Below are 17301 nucleotides of genomic sequence, written 5' to 3' on the forward strand. Positions count from 1 at the left end.
CAAAGCTCAAGAGAAGATGCTGGATTCCTCTGGTTCCCACCAACAAATAGGGAATAGACATGGGGAAAATATCAGTCCTGTGTCTTTATTAAAGAGATTTAGAAAGAGACTACACCTGGCAGTCAAGGGGTGAGGTACTGGCCAGAAAGGTGGGGTGGGCTCAGGCCCTGGGGATTCAAGAACAAGCTGATGGCCTGGGAGGGGCCAAGGAGACCAGATCCTGGCAGCAGCTGAGGAGGTGCCTGACGAAGAGCTTTCAGGCACTGGGGTGATCAGTTGGTTCTGCAGGGGTTACAGGATAGGTTGGGTTGGCCTGGAATCTCCCTGAGGCCACCCTGCCTTGTCTACCTAGATCATCCACTGGTCCTGATCCTGTTCGTTGCCTTCCATATCCACCTGGAGAGGAGGCTGGTGTGGGTGGGGAGGGGCCTCAGCCACCCAGCCAGCCCCAGTCCCAGATCCCTGTCATGTCTGGATCCAGGATTTCTGTACCCCTTGGCCACCAATTAGGTCAGGGGCAGGGGTCCAGGAGCAGAGGCCCTCCCTACATCCCTGCCTACCTCGTTGACCTCTCCATCATCAGGTGACTCATTGTAGTCATTCATCTCGTCCATGTCCTGCATGTCTTCATCATCCTCTGAGTCCTCTTCACTATCCTCGTCATCATCTTCATCCTCTTCTTCCTCGTCATCATAATGCTAATGAGGCAGGGGAGAACCTATAGACTCTACAGGCCTTCTTGGACTAATTCAAGGGCTAGCCCACTGGAACCAACAGATGACTCCCTGCTCCCCACCCCTGCCCTACCTGAGTCTAGCAGGCTGGTGTATGTTCTGCAGGACCTTAGTTTTGGGCCCAATGTCCACCCCCCTCTAGCTCCTATTTCTGGCCTCTATCCAGAGCTGAGGACCACAGCTCTTCTGGAGTCAGAGGCAGGCCCTTCAGAATTAGTGCAAAGCCTTAGTCCACATGGAACCCACTCACCTCTGAGGCTGGTTTGCCAATAGGTACCAGGTTGTTGTCTTTCTCGGCAATGCTCTGGAGCTGTGGCCAAAGGGGAAGAAAAGCAGGGTCAGTGCCCAAGCAGAGAAGGTCAGAGGTGTGGGACTGGACCACCCTGCCCACCAGCAGACACTCAAGTGTGAAGGAGCAGCTTCCTCCTAGTTCTCAGGAAGATTCAATCCCTTTCTCTCCTGTCATCTGCCACTTACTTATGAACTTGACCCAATGACATAAACTCTCTGGGCTTTGGTTCCCTCATAAGATTATGGTGAGGGTGAAGTGAGAGACTATCAGCCTGGAACATGGCATCTGCTAGGTCCTCAATAAATAATCAAAATTATTATTTCCTATGCTTTAGGGAAGAGTCTGGGCTTCACCTGCTAGGTCCTCAATAAATAATCAAAATTATTATTTCCTATGCTTTAGGGAAGAGTCTGGGCTTCAATCTAGCCTACAGGTCCCATGGTCCCTCAGAAAATTAGGTTAACACAAAGATGAAAACCGAGCTTCCCAGCCGGATTATTCTCATTTCAAAGCAAAAAGCTCCTCCAGGGCAGGTCTCCAAAGACTAGCTCATGGCTAGTGAAGGGGGTTATCCTTGACTGAGGCTCCACCACTGTGCTAGGCCCTCACTCACCCAGGCCTGATGCTGCTGTTCTTGCTGTTGCAGCTCTGTCTCTTCTACACAAGGTCGATCCAGATTAAACCACAAAGTTTCAGTCACACGGGGGAACAGTGAAGGAAACAAGGTGGACATGGCTCCTAGACAGAGGGAAAAGATCAGGTGAATCCAGCCTTCAGATGTGTTTGGCTTTGGTTTTTATTTAGGTTACAGTTTGATTTGGTGGTGGGTTGGAGTGGAAGGGAGCAGGGAAGCAGCTCTTCCCTGTGGGAATCAGACAGACCTGGGTTTGAGTCCTAGCTCCATCCCTAGCTGTTTGACCTTGGCCAAGTCACTTAACCTCACTGAGCCCCACTTTCCTCATCTATAAAATGGGGATAATAACAAATATACCACCCTCATAGTTACTCTGATCGTTAAGTAAGGTAATCTACTTTATGGATAAGTAAAGCTGTTTGTAAACTGTTCCAGGAGGAAAGAGAATGGAAGCCAAATGTAAAGGCAGGAATCCAAAATGCAGACCAGTAGTGCAAAATTAAGAAGTAGCAGGGTTCTATTGAAACTGTCTCTATCGCCCCGGCTGGATAGCTCAGTTGGTTAGCATCATCCCAAAGTGCAGAGGTTGCCAGTTTGATCTCCAGTCAGGGCACCTACAGGAGCAGATGCATGTTCCTGTCTCTCTCCCTCTCTTTAAAATCAATACAATAAACATTAAAAAAAAAGAAAGAAAGAAATTGTCTCTATCTCCTCCAAACACTAAGAACTACTTTTTGCTCCTTTATGATGTACATATCAATCCAATGTCAGAAATTTAGGACACTAACCACCTCTCTCATACACCGCAGCCAAATTGCGGGTGGTGGGGTGGGGGTGGGGGTCCATGCAGGTATGGTTCAGTAAGACATTCTTAAGGCATGGGTAAATGTATAAGTAGATGGAAGATTGAATGGATGAACTAACATGTGAGAGAACAAGTAAATTCAGCTCAGATTAGCAGCTGAGGGAGATAACAAGGAACGTCTCAGAGAATATGAATTAAAACCTTCCAGCCCACAAGAAAACTGAGGCCCAGCGAAGGCAAAGACTGGGTTCTAGGTAACAGTGAAATGTGGCAGAGAACTGCCCCGAGCAAGGGATCCACCCCGGGCACTAGCGAAGAACAGGAGAAAAAAAATCTAGGTCTAGTTCTGCGTTTGCCCTAATTTATCTGATTGATCCGGGGCCAGCCCTGCCATTCCGTGGACCTCAGCCTCCGCAACCATATAACAGGTACAACAGTACCAACCCTCATCTCCCAAAAGAACTGAGAAGAACAAAAACCGAGGATCCGGTAACCCAAACCCTCGCAGCAAAGCCACCGCCCATTCTTTGCTTATTATAATAACCGTGGGGTTGACCAACAGGAAGAAGGCAGAGGCGGGATTCAGAGAGGTATTTGCCTTTATAGGGTAGTAATGGCGAAAGGAGCGGCGCTTGAATAGAGCCAATTAACTGGACGAAATACTGGGTGACAAGAAGTGACACCAATGAGTGACGGATCTTGGGTGACGGGGTGGGGCTTAGTCTCAAAGAAGCGGCCAATGAGCCGGCGCTCTTTAATATAAAAAGGAGTCTGAACACGGAGCTCCCGAGGAGGCGGGCCAGGGGAGCGGGGTTTCTCTGGGGGAGGGAGGAAGGGGTAAGGAGACAGCAGGCGCACCCATGCTTCAGTACTTACCACGCCGAAAAGTGGCAGCCGGCAGCGACCCGGAAGCACTTCAATCCTGAGCGGAAGAATCCACCAGAACCGGGATACACCAAACGCATGCGTCATTGGCCTGCTTTTGTTTCCCGCTCCCGCCCACCACACCGGATGTGACGTCACACCTTAGTCACGTTGTTGGAGGTAGACATTTGTCGCGCCTACTCTGTTAGCCCCGCCTTGAAACTCAGCCAATTGGCCTCTTCACCCGCCGCCGCCGCCAATGACTCCACTTAACCCCGCCCCTTGCCCACAGACTATTGGCTTGCCAACCCCTGCTGAGCAGGATGACCGGCGTTAGCAGTGGGCGTGTTTTTGCTGCTGCATGCTGGGAAAATTAGTTTGCTTCTAAGCTGGGATCGGTGTTTAGTTTTCTGGCATTTGTCCTCCCTAATTCGGTTTCCCGTTTGGGTGCATATATTCGTATGTATGCTTTCAGCGGAAATATTTAGTCCCTACTATAATCTGGGCTCTGCAAGAAGCTTAGGATAAATCTAGGAACATGACCCCTGCCAGAACACCTCGCAGTCCAGTAGAGAAACCAGACTCCTGAGGCCAGTAATGGTCCACTTGTCTCTTAAGATAGCCTATCCAGTTCTGTATTTGAGAATAGTTAAGGTCCAAGTAACTAGTCATTCTCAGGCACAGCTGAATTCCTCAGCAGCGAGGAAATCAGCTGCCCTTTCCTGACCAGGGCCAAATTCCCTTAGTGGTCACCCTCATCTCTTCCACTCTTTTGCCTGGCTCACCCCTCCTTTCAGGGATCCTCGTACTTTTTGCCAAGAGGCCTTTCTTTCCTTTTAAAAATATTTTATTTATTAATTTTAGAGAATGGAGAAAGAGAAGAGGGGTGAGGAGCGGGAAGCATCCACTTGTAATTGCTTCCCATTTGTACCTTGACCCTGCAAGCCCTCGGTTTCGAACCAGCGACCTCAGCATTCTAGGTCATGCTCTATCCACTGTGGAACCACAGGTCAAGCTCAAGACGCCTTTCAAACCCAACTCCTATTAAGCTCTATCATCTATCAGCCTCTTTCAGGGCCAGCAGTCCACAAATATACTCCTGCCCCAACCACAGTGGTGGTATTCAAATAACAACCAGTTCTCTGCCATAATGACTGTTTTAAGTATAAAAAAAACGGTATACTAGAAGGTAGTTTATTATTTCATGAGAACAAGAGGTACACAAACTAGATTATATTATAAAAAAGTTTTAAAATATTAATGAAAAAATGTTAAATAATACCTGACCAAAAGAAGTAAAACAGTTATTCAAGATACAATATTTTCATATTGGTTCTCCCCCCCCCCCCAAGCTGGAAATGGGGAGGCAGTCAGACCGACTCCCGCATGCGCCTGACGGGGATCCAACTGGCATGCCCACCAGGGGGCGATGCTCTGCCCATCTGGAGCGTTGCTCTGTTGCAACCAGAGCCATTCTAGTGCCCGAGGCAGAGGCCACAGAGCTATCCCCAGCGCCCGGGCCATCCTTGCTCCAATGGAGCCTCGGCTGCGGGAGGGGAAGAGAGAGACAGAGAGGAAGGAGAGGGGGAGGGGTGGAGAAGCAAATGGGCGCCTCTCCTGTGTGCCCTGGCCAGGAATCAAACCCGGGACTCCCACACGCCAGGCTGACGCTCTACCACTGAGCCAACTGGCCAGGGCCTCATATTGGTTCTTTTTTTATATATATATATATATTTTTTTACAGGGACAGAGAGAGAGAGTCAGATAGAGGGATAGATAGGGACAGACAGGAACGGAGAGAGATGAGAAGCATCAATTGTCAGTTTTTCGTTGCGACACCGTAGTTATTCATTGATTGCTTTCTCATATATGCCATGACCGCGGGCCTTCAGCAGACTGAGTAAGCCCCGCTCGAGCCAGTAACCTTGGGTCCATGCTAGTGAGCTTTTTGCTCAAGCCAGATGAGCCCACGCTCAAGCTGGCAACCCCGGGGTCTCTAACCTGGGTCCTTCCGCATCCCAGTCCAACGCTCTATCCACTGCGCCACCGCCTGGTCAGGCTCATATTGGTTCTTGATTGGCATCCTCACCTGCAATTTTTTTTCATCCATGGACAGAATGAACATGACTATGGGCTCTTAGAATACGCTGTTGAGCAGATGAATGTTAAAAAAGAGTAAGGAATGTAAATTTGTGATTTCCACATTGGGAGGCTGCCCAGGCACCCACTTTAGAGAGAATCCTGATTATAGGTGCCATTTTAACAACCTGTTCATCAAACTCAACAAAAAATTAGGTATTGGTTCTGCCAAACTGGTACAAATCATCTGAATCCCACCACTGGGCAAGCCAGACTGAGAAGGAGAGCCAAAAGGATTACAAAAATATTAGAAGGCCTGGCAAGTTGGATGATACCCTGGAAACCAAATAAAGAAGTAGTATCAAAAAGGAAACAGCCACTACAGTTTGGTTTTGTACAAAATTGTGTTTTCTCAGCAGGCCTTGAGCTCCTTGAGGGCACAGACTGAGTGGTTTTTATATCCCTAAGATCCAGCCTGACCTCTCCCTGCTGGCCTTATCTGGAACTTATGTCCCCATTAGTCTCTCCTGTTTCTTTTTTTTCTTTTTAAGTGAGAGAGAGGAGACAAAGGAACAGCCAGGGACAGACACAAAAGTAAAGGGATGAGAAGCACCAACTTCTTGTTGCAGCACTTTAGTTGTTCATTGATTGCACTTTAGTTGTTCATTCTCATATGTGCTTTGACTGGGGGCTTCAGCTGAGCCAATGACCCCTTGCTCAAGCCAGCAACCTTGGACTCAAGCCAGTGACCATGAGGTCATGTCTGTGATCCCACGCTCAAGCTGACGACCTCAGGGTTTCAAACCTGGGTCCTCAGCATCCCCATCCCAGATTGATGCCTTTTTTTTTTTTTTACAGGGACAGAGAGAGAGTCAGAGAGAGGGATAGATAGGGACAGACAGACAAGAACGGAGTGAGATGAGAAGCATCAATCATCAGTTTTTTGTTGCGACACTTTAGTTGTTCATTGATTGCTTTCTCATATGTGCCTTGACTATGGGCCTTCAGCAGACCGAGTAACCCCTTGCTCGAGCCAGCGACCATGGGTCCAAGCTGGTGACCTTTTTTTTTTTTTGCTCAAGGCGGATGAGCCCGCGCTCAAGCTGATGACTTCAGGGTCTCAAACCTGGGTCCTCTGCATCCCAGTCCGACATTCTATCCACTGCACCACCGCCTGGTCAGGCTTTTTTTCTTTTCTTTACAGGATCCTCTAGCGTCCTTTGCCTCCTATTCTTCCTGAGATCTCTAGTCAGATGGAAATTCCCTTGTAACTTAGAATTTCTTACCAAGGTCCTCAGACAAGTACATCAAATAATAGTGACTGGTTACCTGGGGGAGGGGAAAAAAAGAAGAGGAATAAGTAGAAATATTGAATAGTTGCCCGTTTTGGGCTCCTGCAACTGAATCAATAATAGTACTATTTATTCTAAATTCATTATCCATCATTTATCCTTGCCAAATGTTTCACTTTCTTTCATTTCAAGGATAATAAAAATAAACTTTAAAAGGTTAAGTGCCTGACCAAGCGGTGGTGCAGTGGATAGAGCGTCGGACTGGGACATGGAGGACCCAAGTTCGAAATTCCGAGGTTGCTGGCTTGAACACAGTTTCACCGACTTGAGTGCAGGGTCTCTGGCTTGAGTGTGGGATCATAGACATAACCCTATGGTTGCTGGCTTGAGCCCAAAGGTCACTGGCTTGAGCAAGGGGTCACTTGCTCTGCTGTAGCCCTCCAGTCAAGGCACATATGAGAAAGCAATCAATGATCAACTAAGGTGCTGCAATGAAGAACTGATGCTTCTCATCTCTCTTCCTTCCCGTCTATCTGTCTCTATCTGTCCCTTTCTCTGACTCTCTCTGTCTTTGTCAAAAAAAAAAAAAAAAAAAAAAAAAAAAAAGAGGTTACATAATTTGCCCCATATTTTTTCATTTGTTTCCCTGGGCTTTTTGTTGTTTTGTTTTGTTTGTTTTAGTGAGAGAGACAGAGACAAAGAGAGGAACAGATAGGGACAGACAGACAGGAAGAAAGAGAGGTGAGAAGCATCAGTTCTTTATTGCAGCACCTTAGTTGATCATTGATTGCTTTCTCATATGTACCTTGACCAGGGGACTTCAGCTGACCCAGTGATCCCCAGCAACTTTAGGGCTCAAGCCAGTGACCATGGGGTTATATCTATGACCCTACAATCAGGCAGTGAGCTCGTGCTCAAGCTGGTGACCTCAGGGTTTCAAACCTGGGTCCTCTGCTTCCCAGGCCAATGCTCCATTCACTGTGCCACTGCCTGGTCAGGCCATTTGTTTCACTGTTTAGTCAACATTTACTGAGTGTCAACTGTGTGCCAGACACCTTGATAGGTCTTTGGACAGAGACATTAAGCAGAAGTAATGCCTGTACTAGAAAAAACTACAGTGTAGTAAGGACAAAGACAATTACAGAGGAGGGTAGTAAATGTTAAAAATCAATATATATAGAGAGTATTATGAGAGCACAGAGGAGGGAGAAATGAATGGGTTCTACCTAAACTGAATTTATACTTTGTTCCAGGAAAGGAAACATTTGAGTGTTCTTTGAGGGATAAGTATCAATAGTTTACCTGGTAGATAAATAGGAGAAGGGGTACACAGAGGCATATATGACATGCAAGGGCATGTAGTTGAAAGCAGATGATGTGTTTGGAAAATAGTAAGAATCCTTTAGGGGCAGAACTAGGTGTCTGGGGATGGAGAGAGAAAGAATGATAGGTGGACTCATATGTAGAAGGGCCTTGGTGGCCTTTAGATGGAGTGGATAGCATGGGAACTAGGAGTTGGGGGTCTTACGTTGCCCCTATTGCTGACTTGCTGTGAACCCCAGCAAGATGAGCAGGACCCTCCTCATCTCTCAAGTTTTGTTTTCTCTAACATAATACCCCAACCATGTTTTCAGCTCTGATGTGAGTCCCTGCAATCTAGCCCTTTCTGTTCTGAGATGTTATGTTCTCTTTCTTTCTTTTTTTTTTTTTTACAGAGACAGAGAGAGAGTCAGAGAGAGGGATAGACAGGGACAGACAGACAGGAACGGAGAGATGAGAAGCATCAATCATTAGTTTTTCATTGCACATTGCGACACCTTAGTTGTTCATTGATTGCTTTCTCATATGTGCCTTGACCGCGGGCCTTCAACAGACCGAGTAACCCCTTGCTCAAGCCAGCGACTTTGGGCTCAAGCTGGTGAGCTTTTTGCTCAAGCCATATGAGCCCGCGCTCAAGCTGGTGACCTCGGGTCTCGAACCTGGGTCTTCTGCATCCCAGTCCGACACTCTATCCACTGCGCCACCACCTGGTCAGGCTCTTTCATTGTGTTTTAAATAAGCAAGGCCTGGACTGAAAGCAGGAGGCATGATGGTGATTTCCCAACAGTAAGAGCTCATAGAATGGAGAGGGATCCAAAGCTCTGTGCAGAAATGTCTCCAGGATTCAGGAAGGGCCAGAGCTGACTGATGTGAATTCAGTGCTACTGAAAGCTGCTTCCACAATTCTTGAGGTGTGTGGCAGGCCCTGGTGGGGGACAGAAGGGACTGTCACTATCTTTAATGCATACTGCAGGATATTTGATCTCCAAAGAGCTTTCACATCATAGTTTCCTCTCTCTCTCTTTTTTTAATTGACAGAGAGAGGGATAGATAGGGATAGACAGAAAGGGAGAGAGATGAGAAGCATCAATTTTTCATTGTGGCACTTTAGTTGTTCATTGATTGCTTTTCTCATATGTGCCTTGACTAGGGGGCTACAGCAGACAGAGTAACTCCTTGCTCAAGCCAGTGACCTTGGGTCCAAGCTGGTGAGCTTTGCTCAAACAAGATGAACCTGCACTCAAACTGGGGACCTCGGGGTCTCGACCCTGGATCCTCCACATCCCAGTTCGATGCTCTATCCACTGTGCCACCACCTGGTCAGGCTATAGTTTCTTCTTATTCTCACCCCAGCACTAAGAATCCTGTCCTCAGCATATGATAAATGTGATGCTCTGGAAGGTGAAGTGGCTTGTCCAAGCTGAAGCTACAACAACAAAAAAAATGTCCATTTTTTACTCTTCAAAGTTTTCTTATAGGTTGGTCTGTTCTGGGTGATGGAGACCTACAGAATAATCAGAACTGAGTCCTCATCCTCTGGGAGCCCCCAGTCTAGTTCGAAAGACATAAAGCAAATTATTAAACTCTGAGGGTGGGTCTCTGGCTCCACTTTATTTCCTCGATACCTAGCACAGATAGGACCTGGCATAGAGTAGCCGCTCAGAGATGTTTGTACAGTATGACTTTTTCCCTTCAGTCTAATGGAATTGAATTAGTTCATGTGCCTATATGCTACAAGTGCTACAGTGGAAACAGGTTCTGAGAAGATTAAGAACATTGAGAAGAGAAAGGTAAAGCATGGGAGAGAATGCGGGGACAGCTCCTTGGGGAGATGGCACCTTGCAGGAGAAGTTGGGAGAGGACATTTTAGACAAGAGGGGATGACATATACAAAAGCACACAGACCTGAAAGGGTATGGTGTGCTCACTGCAGATGGTGGTAGACACAATGAGAGAAACAGTACTTACCACAAGACAATGCCCTGAACTCAAAGGCTGACACATATTCTTGGAAGAAGACAAGGAGACATTGAAAAAGACTTCCTTGAGCTGGGTAGGTCTTGGAGGATGCTTTGGAGTTAGAGGCAGAGAGAAGGAGGGAGAGAGGAAACCTTCCAGGTGGGAGGGGACTCCATGAGTGGGCGCTGGGGGTGGGGGTGAATGAAGAGACTGACCAGGCAGGAGAGCATGGCATGTGAGGATGCTGGGGGAGTTTGGAGGCCCCTCTGCGTAGGCTGGCGGAGGGAGTGTACCTTTGCCTGATGTCTAAGGTTCCTTCTACCTCAAGGCCACCCAAAAGCTCATTTATTTTTGGTCAGCAAACAGTTATTGGGGCCTCTCTGGGCTGACTCAGAGTAGGATGGATGGGTGAGCTAGCAGCGATCTCTTTGGATTCTCTTCCTGTCCCTCAGAAAGCAGCCCCAGGAGGAGTGCTCAAGCCAGGCCCTGATTTGCATGGTGTGTTTGCATATATTTGCTTACTGAAGCTAAGGTTTCCTCACACTGACCAAAGCTAAAACAATAAAAAAGTGGGAAGAGAGATCCAGTGTGTTGGGAGTAACAGCTGAGGGGACACAAACCTGTACAAACCGGCACACACACTCACCATCACTCAGTACTCAAGAGTGTGAGGCAGAATAAAGGCCTCCCAAAGATGTCCCTGTCCTAATCCCAGAACCTGTGAATGGTATTTGACATGGCAAAAGGCACACCGCAGCCCTGGCCGGTTGGCTCAGTGGTAGAGCATCGGCCTAGCGTGCGGAGGACCCGGGTTCGATTCCCGGCCAGGGCACATAGGAGAAGCGCCCATTTGCTTCTCCACCCCTCCGCCGTGCTTTCCTCTCTGTCTCTCTCTTACCCTCCCGCAGCCGAGGCTCCATTGGAGCAAAGATGGCCCGGGCGCTGGGGATGGCTCTGTGGCCTCTGCCTCAGGCGCTAGAGTGGCTCTGGTCGCAATATGGCGACGCCCAGGATGGGCAGAGCATCGCCCCCTGGTGGGCAGAGCGTTGCCCCTGGTGGGCGTGCCGGGTGGATCCCGGTCGGGCGCATGCGGGAGTCTGTCTGACTGTCTCTCCCTGTTTCCAGCTTCAGAAAAATGGAAAAAAAAAAAAAAAAAAAAAAAAAAAAAAGGCACACCGCAGATGTGATTAAGGTTAAGGAATTTAAAATGGGGAGATTAGTCCAGATTAGCCAGGGGAACCCAATCTGTTTATATCATATAAATCCTTAATATCAAAAATTGGAAAGACTTTCTGTGGTCAGAAAATCAGAAAGATTTTCTATGTCCAGAAAAAAAAAGGATATGAGGTAAAAAGAAGAGTCAGAGAGATGCTACACTGCTGGCTTTGATGATAGAGAAAGGGGCATGAGCCAAAGAATGCAGGCAGCCTTTAGAAGCTGGAAAAATGGCCCTGACCGGTTGGGTCAGTGGATAGAGCATAGGCCTGGCATGTGTATGCCCCAGGTTCTGTCCCCGGTTAGGGCACACATGAGAAGCAACCATCTGCTTCTCTTCCCCTCCTCTCCCCTTTCTCTCTCTCTTCTGCTCTCTCAGCCAGTGGGTCAATTGGTTGGAACATTGGCTCAGGTGCTGAGGATAGCTTGGTTGTTCCAAGCATCAGCACCCGTCGGGGGTTGCTGAGTGGATCCTGGTCGGGGCCCATACAGGAGTCTGTCTCTCTATCTCCCCTCCTCTCATTAAAAAAAAAAAAAAAAAAAAAGCTAGAAAAGGCAAGGGAACTGATCCTCATCTAGATCTTCCAGGAAGGAATGGATTGCTTTCTGGAAACCTTGACTGTAGCCCAGTGAGACTTGTAACTCTGAGATAATAAATTTGTTTAGCTGTGTGCTGTGGAGGTGGAGTGCAGTCATAAAAGGGCTGCTCCTTGTTTGTTATGAAGAAAACAAGCACAGAGCAAAGGTGTTAGCCTTTGCCCACATTTCTCACAGTCTTCCCTTGGCTCTGCTTCCTTAGTCTCTGTGTCATAGTTTCAGCAACCTTTACACCAATCTTTACTCTCACTTTTACCTTAAAAACTGTTATGTATCACCTGACCAGTCATTGGCCTTGGACTCTGAGGACCCAGGTTTGAAACCCTGAGGTTGCCGGCTTGAGCCTGGGTTCACTAGCTTGAGCGCAGGGTCACCAGCTTGAGTGTGGGATCATAGACATGATCTCATGGTTGCTGGTTTGAAGCCCAAAGTTACTGGCTTGAGCAAGGGGTCACTGGCTTGGCTAGAGTGTCCCCAATCAAGGCACATATATGAGAGAGCAATTGATGAACAACTAAGGTGCTGCAATGAAGAATTGATGCTTCTCAGGAGTCCTGGGTTCGATTCCTGGCCAGGACACACAGGAGAAGCGCCCATCTGCTTCTCCACCCCTCCCCCTCTCCTTCCTCTCTGTCTCTCTCTTCCCCTCCTGCAGCCAAGGCTCCATTGGAGCAAGGTTGGCCTGAGCGCTGAGGATGGCTCTGTGGCCTCTGCCTCAGGCGCTAGGATTGCTCTGGTTGCAGCAGAGCGACGCCCCAGATGGGCAGAGCATCGGCCCCTGGTGGGCATGCCGGGTGGATCCTGGTCGGGCGCATGCGGGAGTCTGTCTGACTGCCTCCCCGTTTCCAACTTCAGAAAAACACACACACACAAAAAAAAAAGAATTGATGCTTCTCATCTCTCTCCTTGTCTGTCTCTTTTGTTTAAAAAAAAAAAAGACAAAAAAACTTGATTATCAACATGGGTGAATTTTGAAGACATTATGCTAAGTGAAAGAAGCCAGTCACAAAGGACAAAGACTGTAATAAATCCACTTAATATGAGGTACCTAGATAAATCAGATCTATAGAGATAGAAAGTAGAATGGAGATACAGGGGCTGGAGGATGGGACATGGGAGTTAGTGTTTGATGGGTGCACAGTTTCAGTTCAGGAAGTTTTGGAGATGGATGCTATGTGGAAATGGTTCCACAACAGTGTGAACGTAAACTATACATTTTAAAATGGTAACTTTTATACTATGTATATTTTACCACATTTTAAAATAATAAATTAATTTTTAAAAAGTCTGTTGGAGCTTGACCAGGCAGTGGTGCAGTGGATAGAGCGTCGAACTGAGATGTGAAAGACTCAGGTTCGAGACCCCGAGATCGCCAGCTTGAGCACGGACTCATCTAGTTTGAGCAAAGCTCACCAGCTTGAACCCAAGGTTGCTGGCTTGAGCAAGGGGTTACTCGGTCTGCTGAAGGCCCACAGTCAAGACACATATGAGAAAGCAATCAATGAACAAATAAGGTGTCACAATGAAAAACTAATGATTGATGCTTCTCATCTCTCTGTTCCTGTCTGTCTGTCCCTATCTATCCCTCTCTCTGACTCTCTCTCTGTCTCTGTAAAAAAAAAAAAAGTCTGATGGAGGCCCTGGCCAGTTGCCCAGTGGAAGAGCATCAACCGGGCATATGGATGTCCTGGCTTTAGATTCCGTCAGGGCATACAGGAGAGGCAACCATCTGCTTCTCCCCCCACCCTTCCCTCCTGCAGTCATGGCTTGAGTGATTTGAGCACATTGGCCCTCGGTGCTGAGGATGACTCTGTCAAGCCTCCACCTCAGGCGCTAAAAATAAATAGCTCAGTTGTGAGCCGCCCCAGATGGGCAGAGCATTGGCGCCAGACGGGGGTTGCCAGGTGGATCCTGGTCCAGGTTCATGTGGGAGTCTGTATCTCCCTTACTCTCATTTGAATAGGCACCATTTTGGAAAATGGGTTCAGGGAAGCAACCAGTCGCTTACTTTTTCACCACTGCAGTGCTGCTGTAAACTTGGGAGATTCTGGTCCCTGGTATGTCCCTTTCGCTCCCAGATGCTTTGCCAGATCTCTTTTCTCCATCACCATGTCCCACTCTAGTTCAGACTCTCACCCCCTGGAACCTGGGCCATGTAATAACTGACTGGTTTCTTGCACCACTTCCAAATCTCACATAGCAGCCTAAAACCTTTTCCTGGCTTCCTACTGCTTTTCAACTGTGAGCCAAAGTCCCTGCCAGGCAGTATCTGACCCTGCCTTCCTGTCCACCTCACCTAGAGCCAACCACCTCCTTGCTTTTTAATTTTTAAAAATTTATTTATTGACTTTTAGGGAGAGAGGGAAGGAGAGACAGAAACATCTATCTGTTTCTGTATGTGCCCCGACCTGGGATTGAACCTGCAAACCCTTGCATATCAGGATGATGCTCCAACCAACTGAACCATCTGGCCAGGGTTCCCCCTTCCTTCCTCTACCCCAACCACTTCCCAAAAGCCTCAGACCCACTAAAATGCTTTGTGTCTCCGGGCCTTTGCACAATACATTCATCTGCTTGGGATGCTGTGCTCCTTCAACGAGCCAGGTCTGTCTCTCCTGAGGCCCCAGAAGAGGTTAATTCTTCTTCTTGCACACTTCCATGGTATATTCTCTTTTTCTCACAGCACATCACTAATATATACCAAAAATGATGTATTTTCACCTCAAGGCAATCCAATGCCAAAGTAGCTCATCTTGGGGAGGCCTGTCCTAAACCCCGTCAGTATTTTGGTAAGGTTAAGATGTCAGTCAACATTTGGAGAAGCTGGATGAAAAGTATACAGGTACTCTTCTCTCTTTAGTACTTTTGCAATTTTTTAGGTAAGTAAAAAATTATTCTAAAATACAAAATTAAATAATCAAACAAACATAGCAGCTTAAAGTAATAGCTCTCTTATTATATTTCCAGATTTTTGTGAGCCAGGTATTTGGGCAAGACTCAGGTGGATAATCCTTCTCCTTGGTGATATTCAACTAGTGTCTGGACTGGTCTTGAGCATCTAAGATGATTTTACTCAGATGGTTGGCACTAGGGAAGGTACTGTGGGAAGGTTGGCTTCAGCTACAACCCCCTCCCCTTTGGGTAGTCCCTGAGCATCTCCAGTAGGGTATCAGGCTTCTTATATGGTGGCTGAAGGATCTAAGAGCTAGTATTCCAAGATACAAGAAATAGAAGTTGCCACTGTCCGTCTTACTTTAGGTGGCTATAACAGGATACCATAGACTGGGGCTCTTAATTTATTTCTCATAGTTCTGAAGGCTAGAAGTCCAAGATCTGGGTGCCAGCATGGTCGATTCCAGTGAGGACCCTTTTCCTTTGCAGACTGCTGAATTCGTCATGTATCCTGACTGGTGGAGAGCAGAGAGAAAAACACGCTCTCTCATGACTCTTTTTTTTTTTTTTTTTTTTACAGAGACAGAGAGAGAGTCAGAGAGAGGGATAGATAGGGACAGACAGACAGGAACAAAGAGAGATGAGAAGCATCAATCATCAGTTTTTTGTTGTGACACTTAGTTGTTCATTGATTGCTTTCTCATATGGTCCTTGACTGCGGGCCTTCAGCAAACCGAGTAACCCCTTGCTTGAACCAGTGACCTTGGGTCCAAGCTGGTGAGGTTTTTTTTTTTTTTTTCCTCAAGCCAGATGAGCCCACGCTCAAGCTGGCGAACTCGGGGTCTCAAACCTGGGTCCTCTGCATCCCAGTCTGACGCTCTATCCACTGCGTCACTGCCTGGTCAAGCTCTCATGACTCTTATTAGGGCTCTACTCTCATCTAATTCTAATCAACTCCCAAGACCATGCCTTTAATACTATCACATGGGGCTGAGTAGGGTTTCAACATATGAATTTTGGAGAGACACAAATGTTCAGTCCACAATAGTCCCTTAAGTCCTGGAGCAAGAAACTGGCAGAGCACCACTATTACCATATTCTATTGGTCAAAGCAGTCACAGAGCCTGTCTGCATTCAAAGGGAAGGGATATAGACTTCACTTTTATTTTTCTTTTTTTAAAGTTCCTTTTTTTAAAAAATTTTTTATTCATTTTAGAGAGAGAGAAGGGGAGAGAAGCAGGAAGCATCAACTCCCATATGTGCCTTGACCAAGCAAGCCTGGAGTTTCAAACTGGCGACCTCAGAGTATCCACTGCACTACTACAGGTCAGGCCAGACCTCACTTTTCAATAGTCAAAGATTTGTTTCCTGCCTGACCAGGCGGTGGCCCAGTGGATAGAGCGTTTGACTGGGATGCGGAAGACCAAGGTTCGAGACCCTGAGGTCGCCAGCTTGAGCATGGGCTCATCTGGTTTGAGCAAAGCTCACCAGCTTGGACCCAAGGTCGCTGGCTCCAGCAAGGGGTTACTCGGTCTGCCGTAGCCCCACAGTCAAGGCACATATGAGAAAGCAATCAATGAACAACTAAGATGTTGCAACGAAAAACTAATGATTGATGCTTCTCATCTCTCCGTTCCTGTCTGTCTGTCCCTATCTATCCCTCTCTCTGACTCTCTCTCTGTCTCTGTAAAAAAATATATATATATATTTGTTTCCTACTTTAACCCAACACAAATGGAAAAGGGTTTCCCCCTACCCTCCATTGCACAGGTTTGGGTTAATCATAACCTTTAGTTTTTTTCTTTTTTAGAGACAGAGAGTAAGACTATACTTTCAGGGATCATTTCTATAGTTTGTTACTAGAGACAGAGAGAAAAACAGAGACAGGAAAGGAGAGAGATGAGAAGCATCAACTTGCAGTTGCGTTACTTTAGTTGTTCATTGATGCTTTCTCATATGTGCCTTGATGGGGGACAGGGGATGGGGGGGCTTCAGCCAAGCCAGTGACCCCCTGCTCAAGCTAGCAACCTTGGGCTCAGGCCAGCGACCTTGGACTTCATGCTGATGATCCCATGCTCAGTCTGGCGATACTGTGCTCAAGCCAGAGACCTCAGGGTTTTGAAATTGGGGTCTCAGCGTTCCAGGTCAACACTCTATCCACTGTGCTTCCACTGGTCAGGCAACCCTTGGTTCTTGGCAGGCTCTCGTTATTGGTCCAGGCATAGACTGCCTTTATATATTTATTAGTTTGTGGTGTTGCTTAGCTTTTTTCCAAAAGGCAAAGGAAATCTTATGTTTCTCTTTTTTTTTTAAAGAATTTTACAATTCATTTTTAGAAAGAGAGAGTGAGAGAGAAGTGGGGAGGAACAGGAAGCATCAACTTCTGTATGTACCTTGACTAGACAAGCCCAGGGTTTCAAACTGGCGACCTCAGTGTTCCAGGTCGATGCTTTATCCACTGTGCCACCACAGGTCATGTTTATGTTTTCCTTTTTTGTGTCATGTATGATTTGTATACCTGGGATAACATGATACTCTTATTTCTAAAATGCCACATTTTACTTATTTGCATTATTCAGCAAACTATTAGCAGAACTAAATAAAATTGTACAGTCTGG

At 47.0% G+C, this 17301-nt stretch overlaps 2 protein-coding genes and 1 pseudogene across 5 annotated transcripts in view; 2 read left to right on the forward strand and 1 right to left on the reverse strand.

The window, feature by feature from the left end:
• On the reverse strand, nucleotides 1-3458 carry ANAPC15 (anaphase promoting complex subunit 15). 4 transcript variants are annotated; one of them, XM_066367592.1, is made up of 5 exons: nucleotides 3342-3458; nucleotides 1640-1764; nucleotides 985-1044; nucleotides 561-698; nucleotides 1-282 (listed from the first exon to the last, which is right to left on the reverse strand). In XM_066367592.1, the coding sequence occupies exons 2-5, from the start codon at nucleotides 1757-1759 to the stop codon at nucleotides 7-9; spliced, it is 594 nt and encodes a 197-aa protein (XP_066223689.1). In that variant the 5' UTR covers nucleotides 1760-1764; nucleotides 3342-3458; the 3' UTR covers nucleotides 1-6. The 4 variants fall into 4 exon arrangements, with proteins under 4 accessions (XP_066223689.1, XP_066223698.1, XP_066223706.1 ...); XM_066367601.1 differs by lacking the exon at nucleotides 3342-3458 and adding an exon at nucleotides 2910-3007; XM_066367609.1 differs by having other exon boundaries at nucleotides 67-396.
• The window catches only part of LOC136388045 (folate receptor alpha-like), a 26109-nt gene continuing 11312 nt past the window's right edge, over nucleotides 2505-17301 (forward strand). The window contains exon 1 of the mRNA XM_066360092.1: nucleotides 2505-2510. Within this exon, the coding sequence (XP_066216189.1) occupies nucleotides 2505-2510 (6 nt within the window). The remainder of the gene's footprint in view (nucleotides 2511-17301) is intronic.
• LOC136390122 (small nucleolar RNA U3) lies at nucleotides 16505-16638 on the forward strand (annotated as a pseudogene).

This window comes from Saccopteryx leptura, chromosome 1, assembly GCF_036850995.1.
Source record: "Saccopteryx leptura isolate mSacLep1 chromosome 1, mSacLep1_pri_phased_curated, whole genome shotgun sequence".
In the NCBI taxonomy this organism is placed as follows: Eukaryota; Metazoa; Chordata; class Mammalia; order Chiroptera; family Emballonuridae; genus Saccopteryx; species Saccopteryx leptura.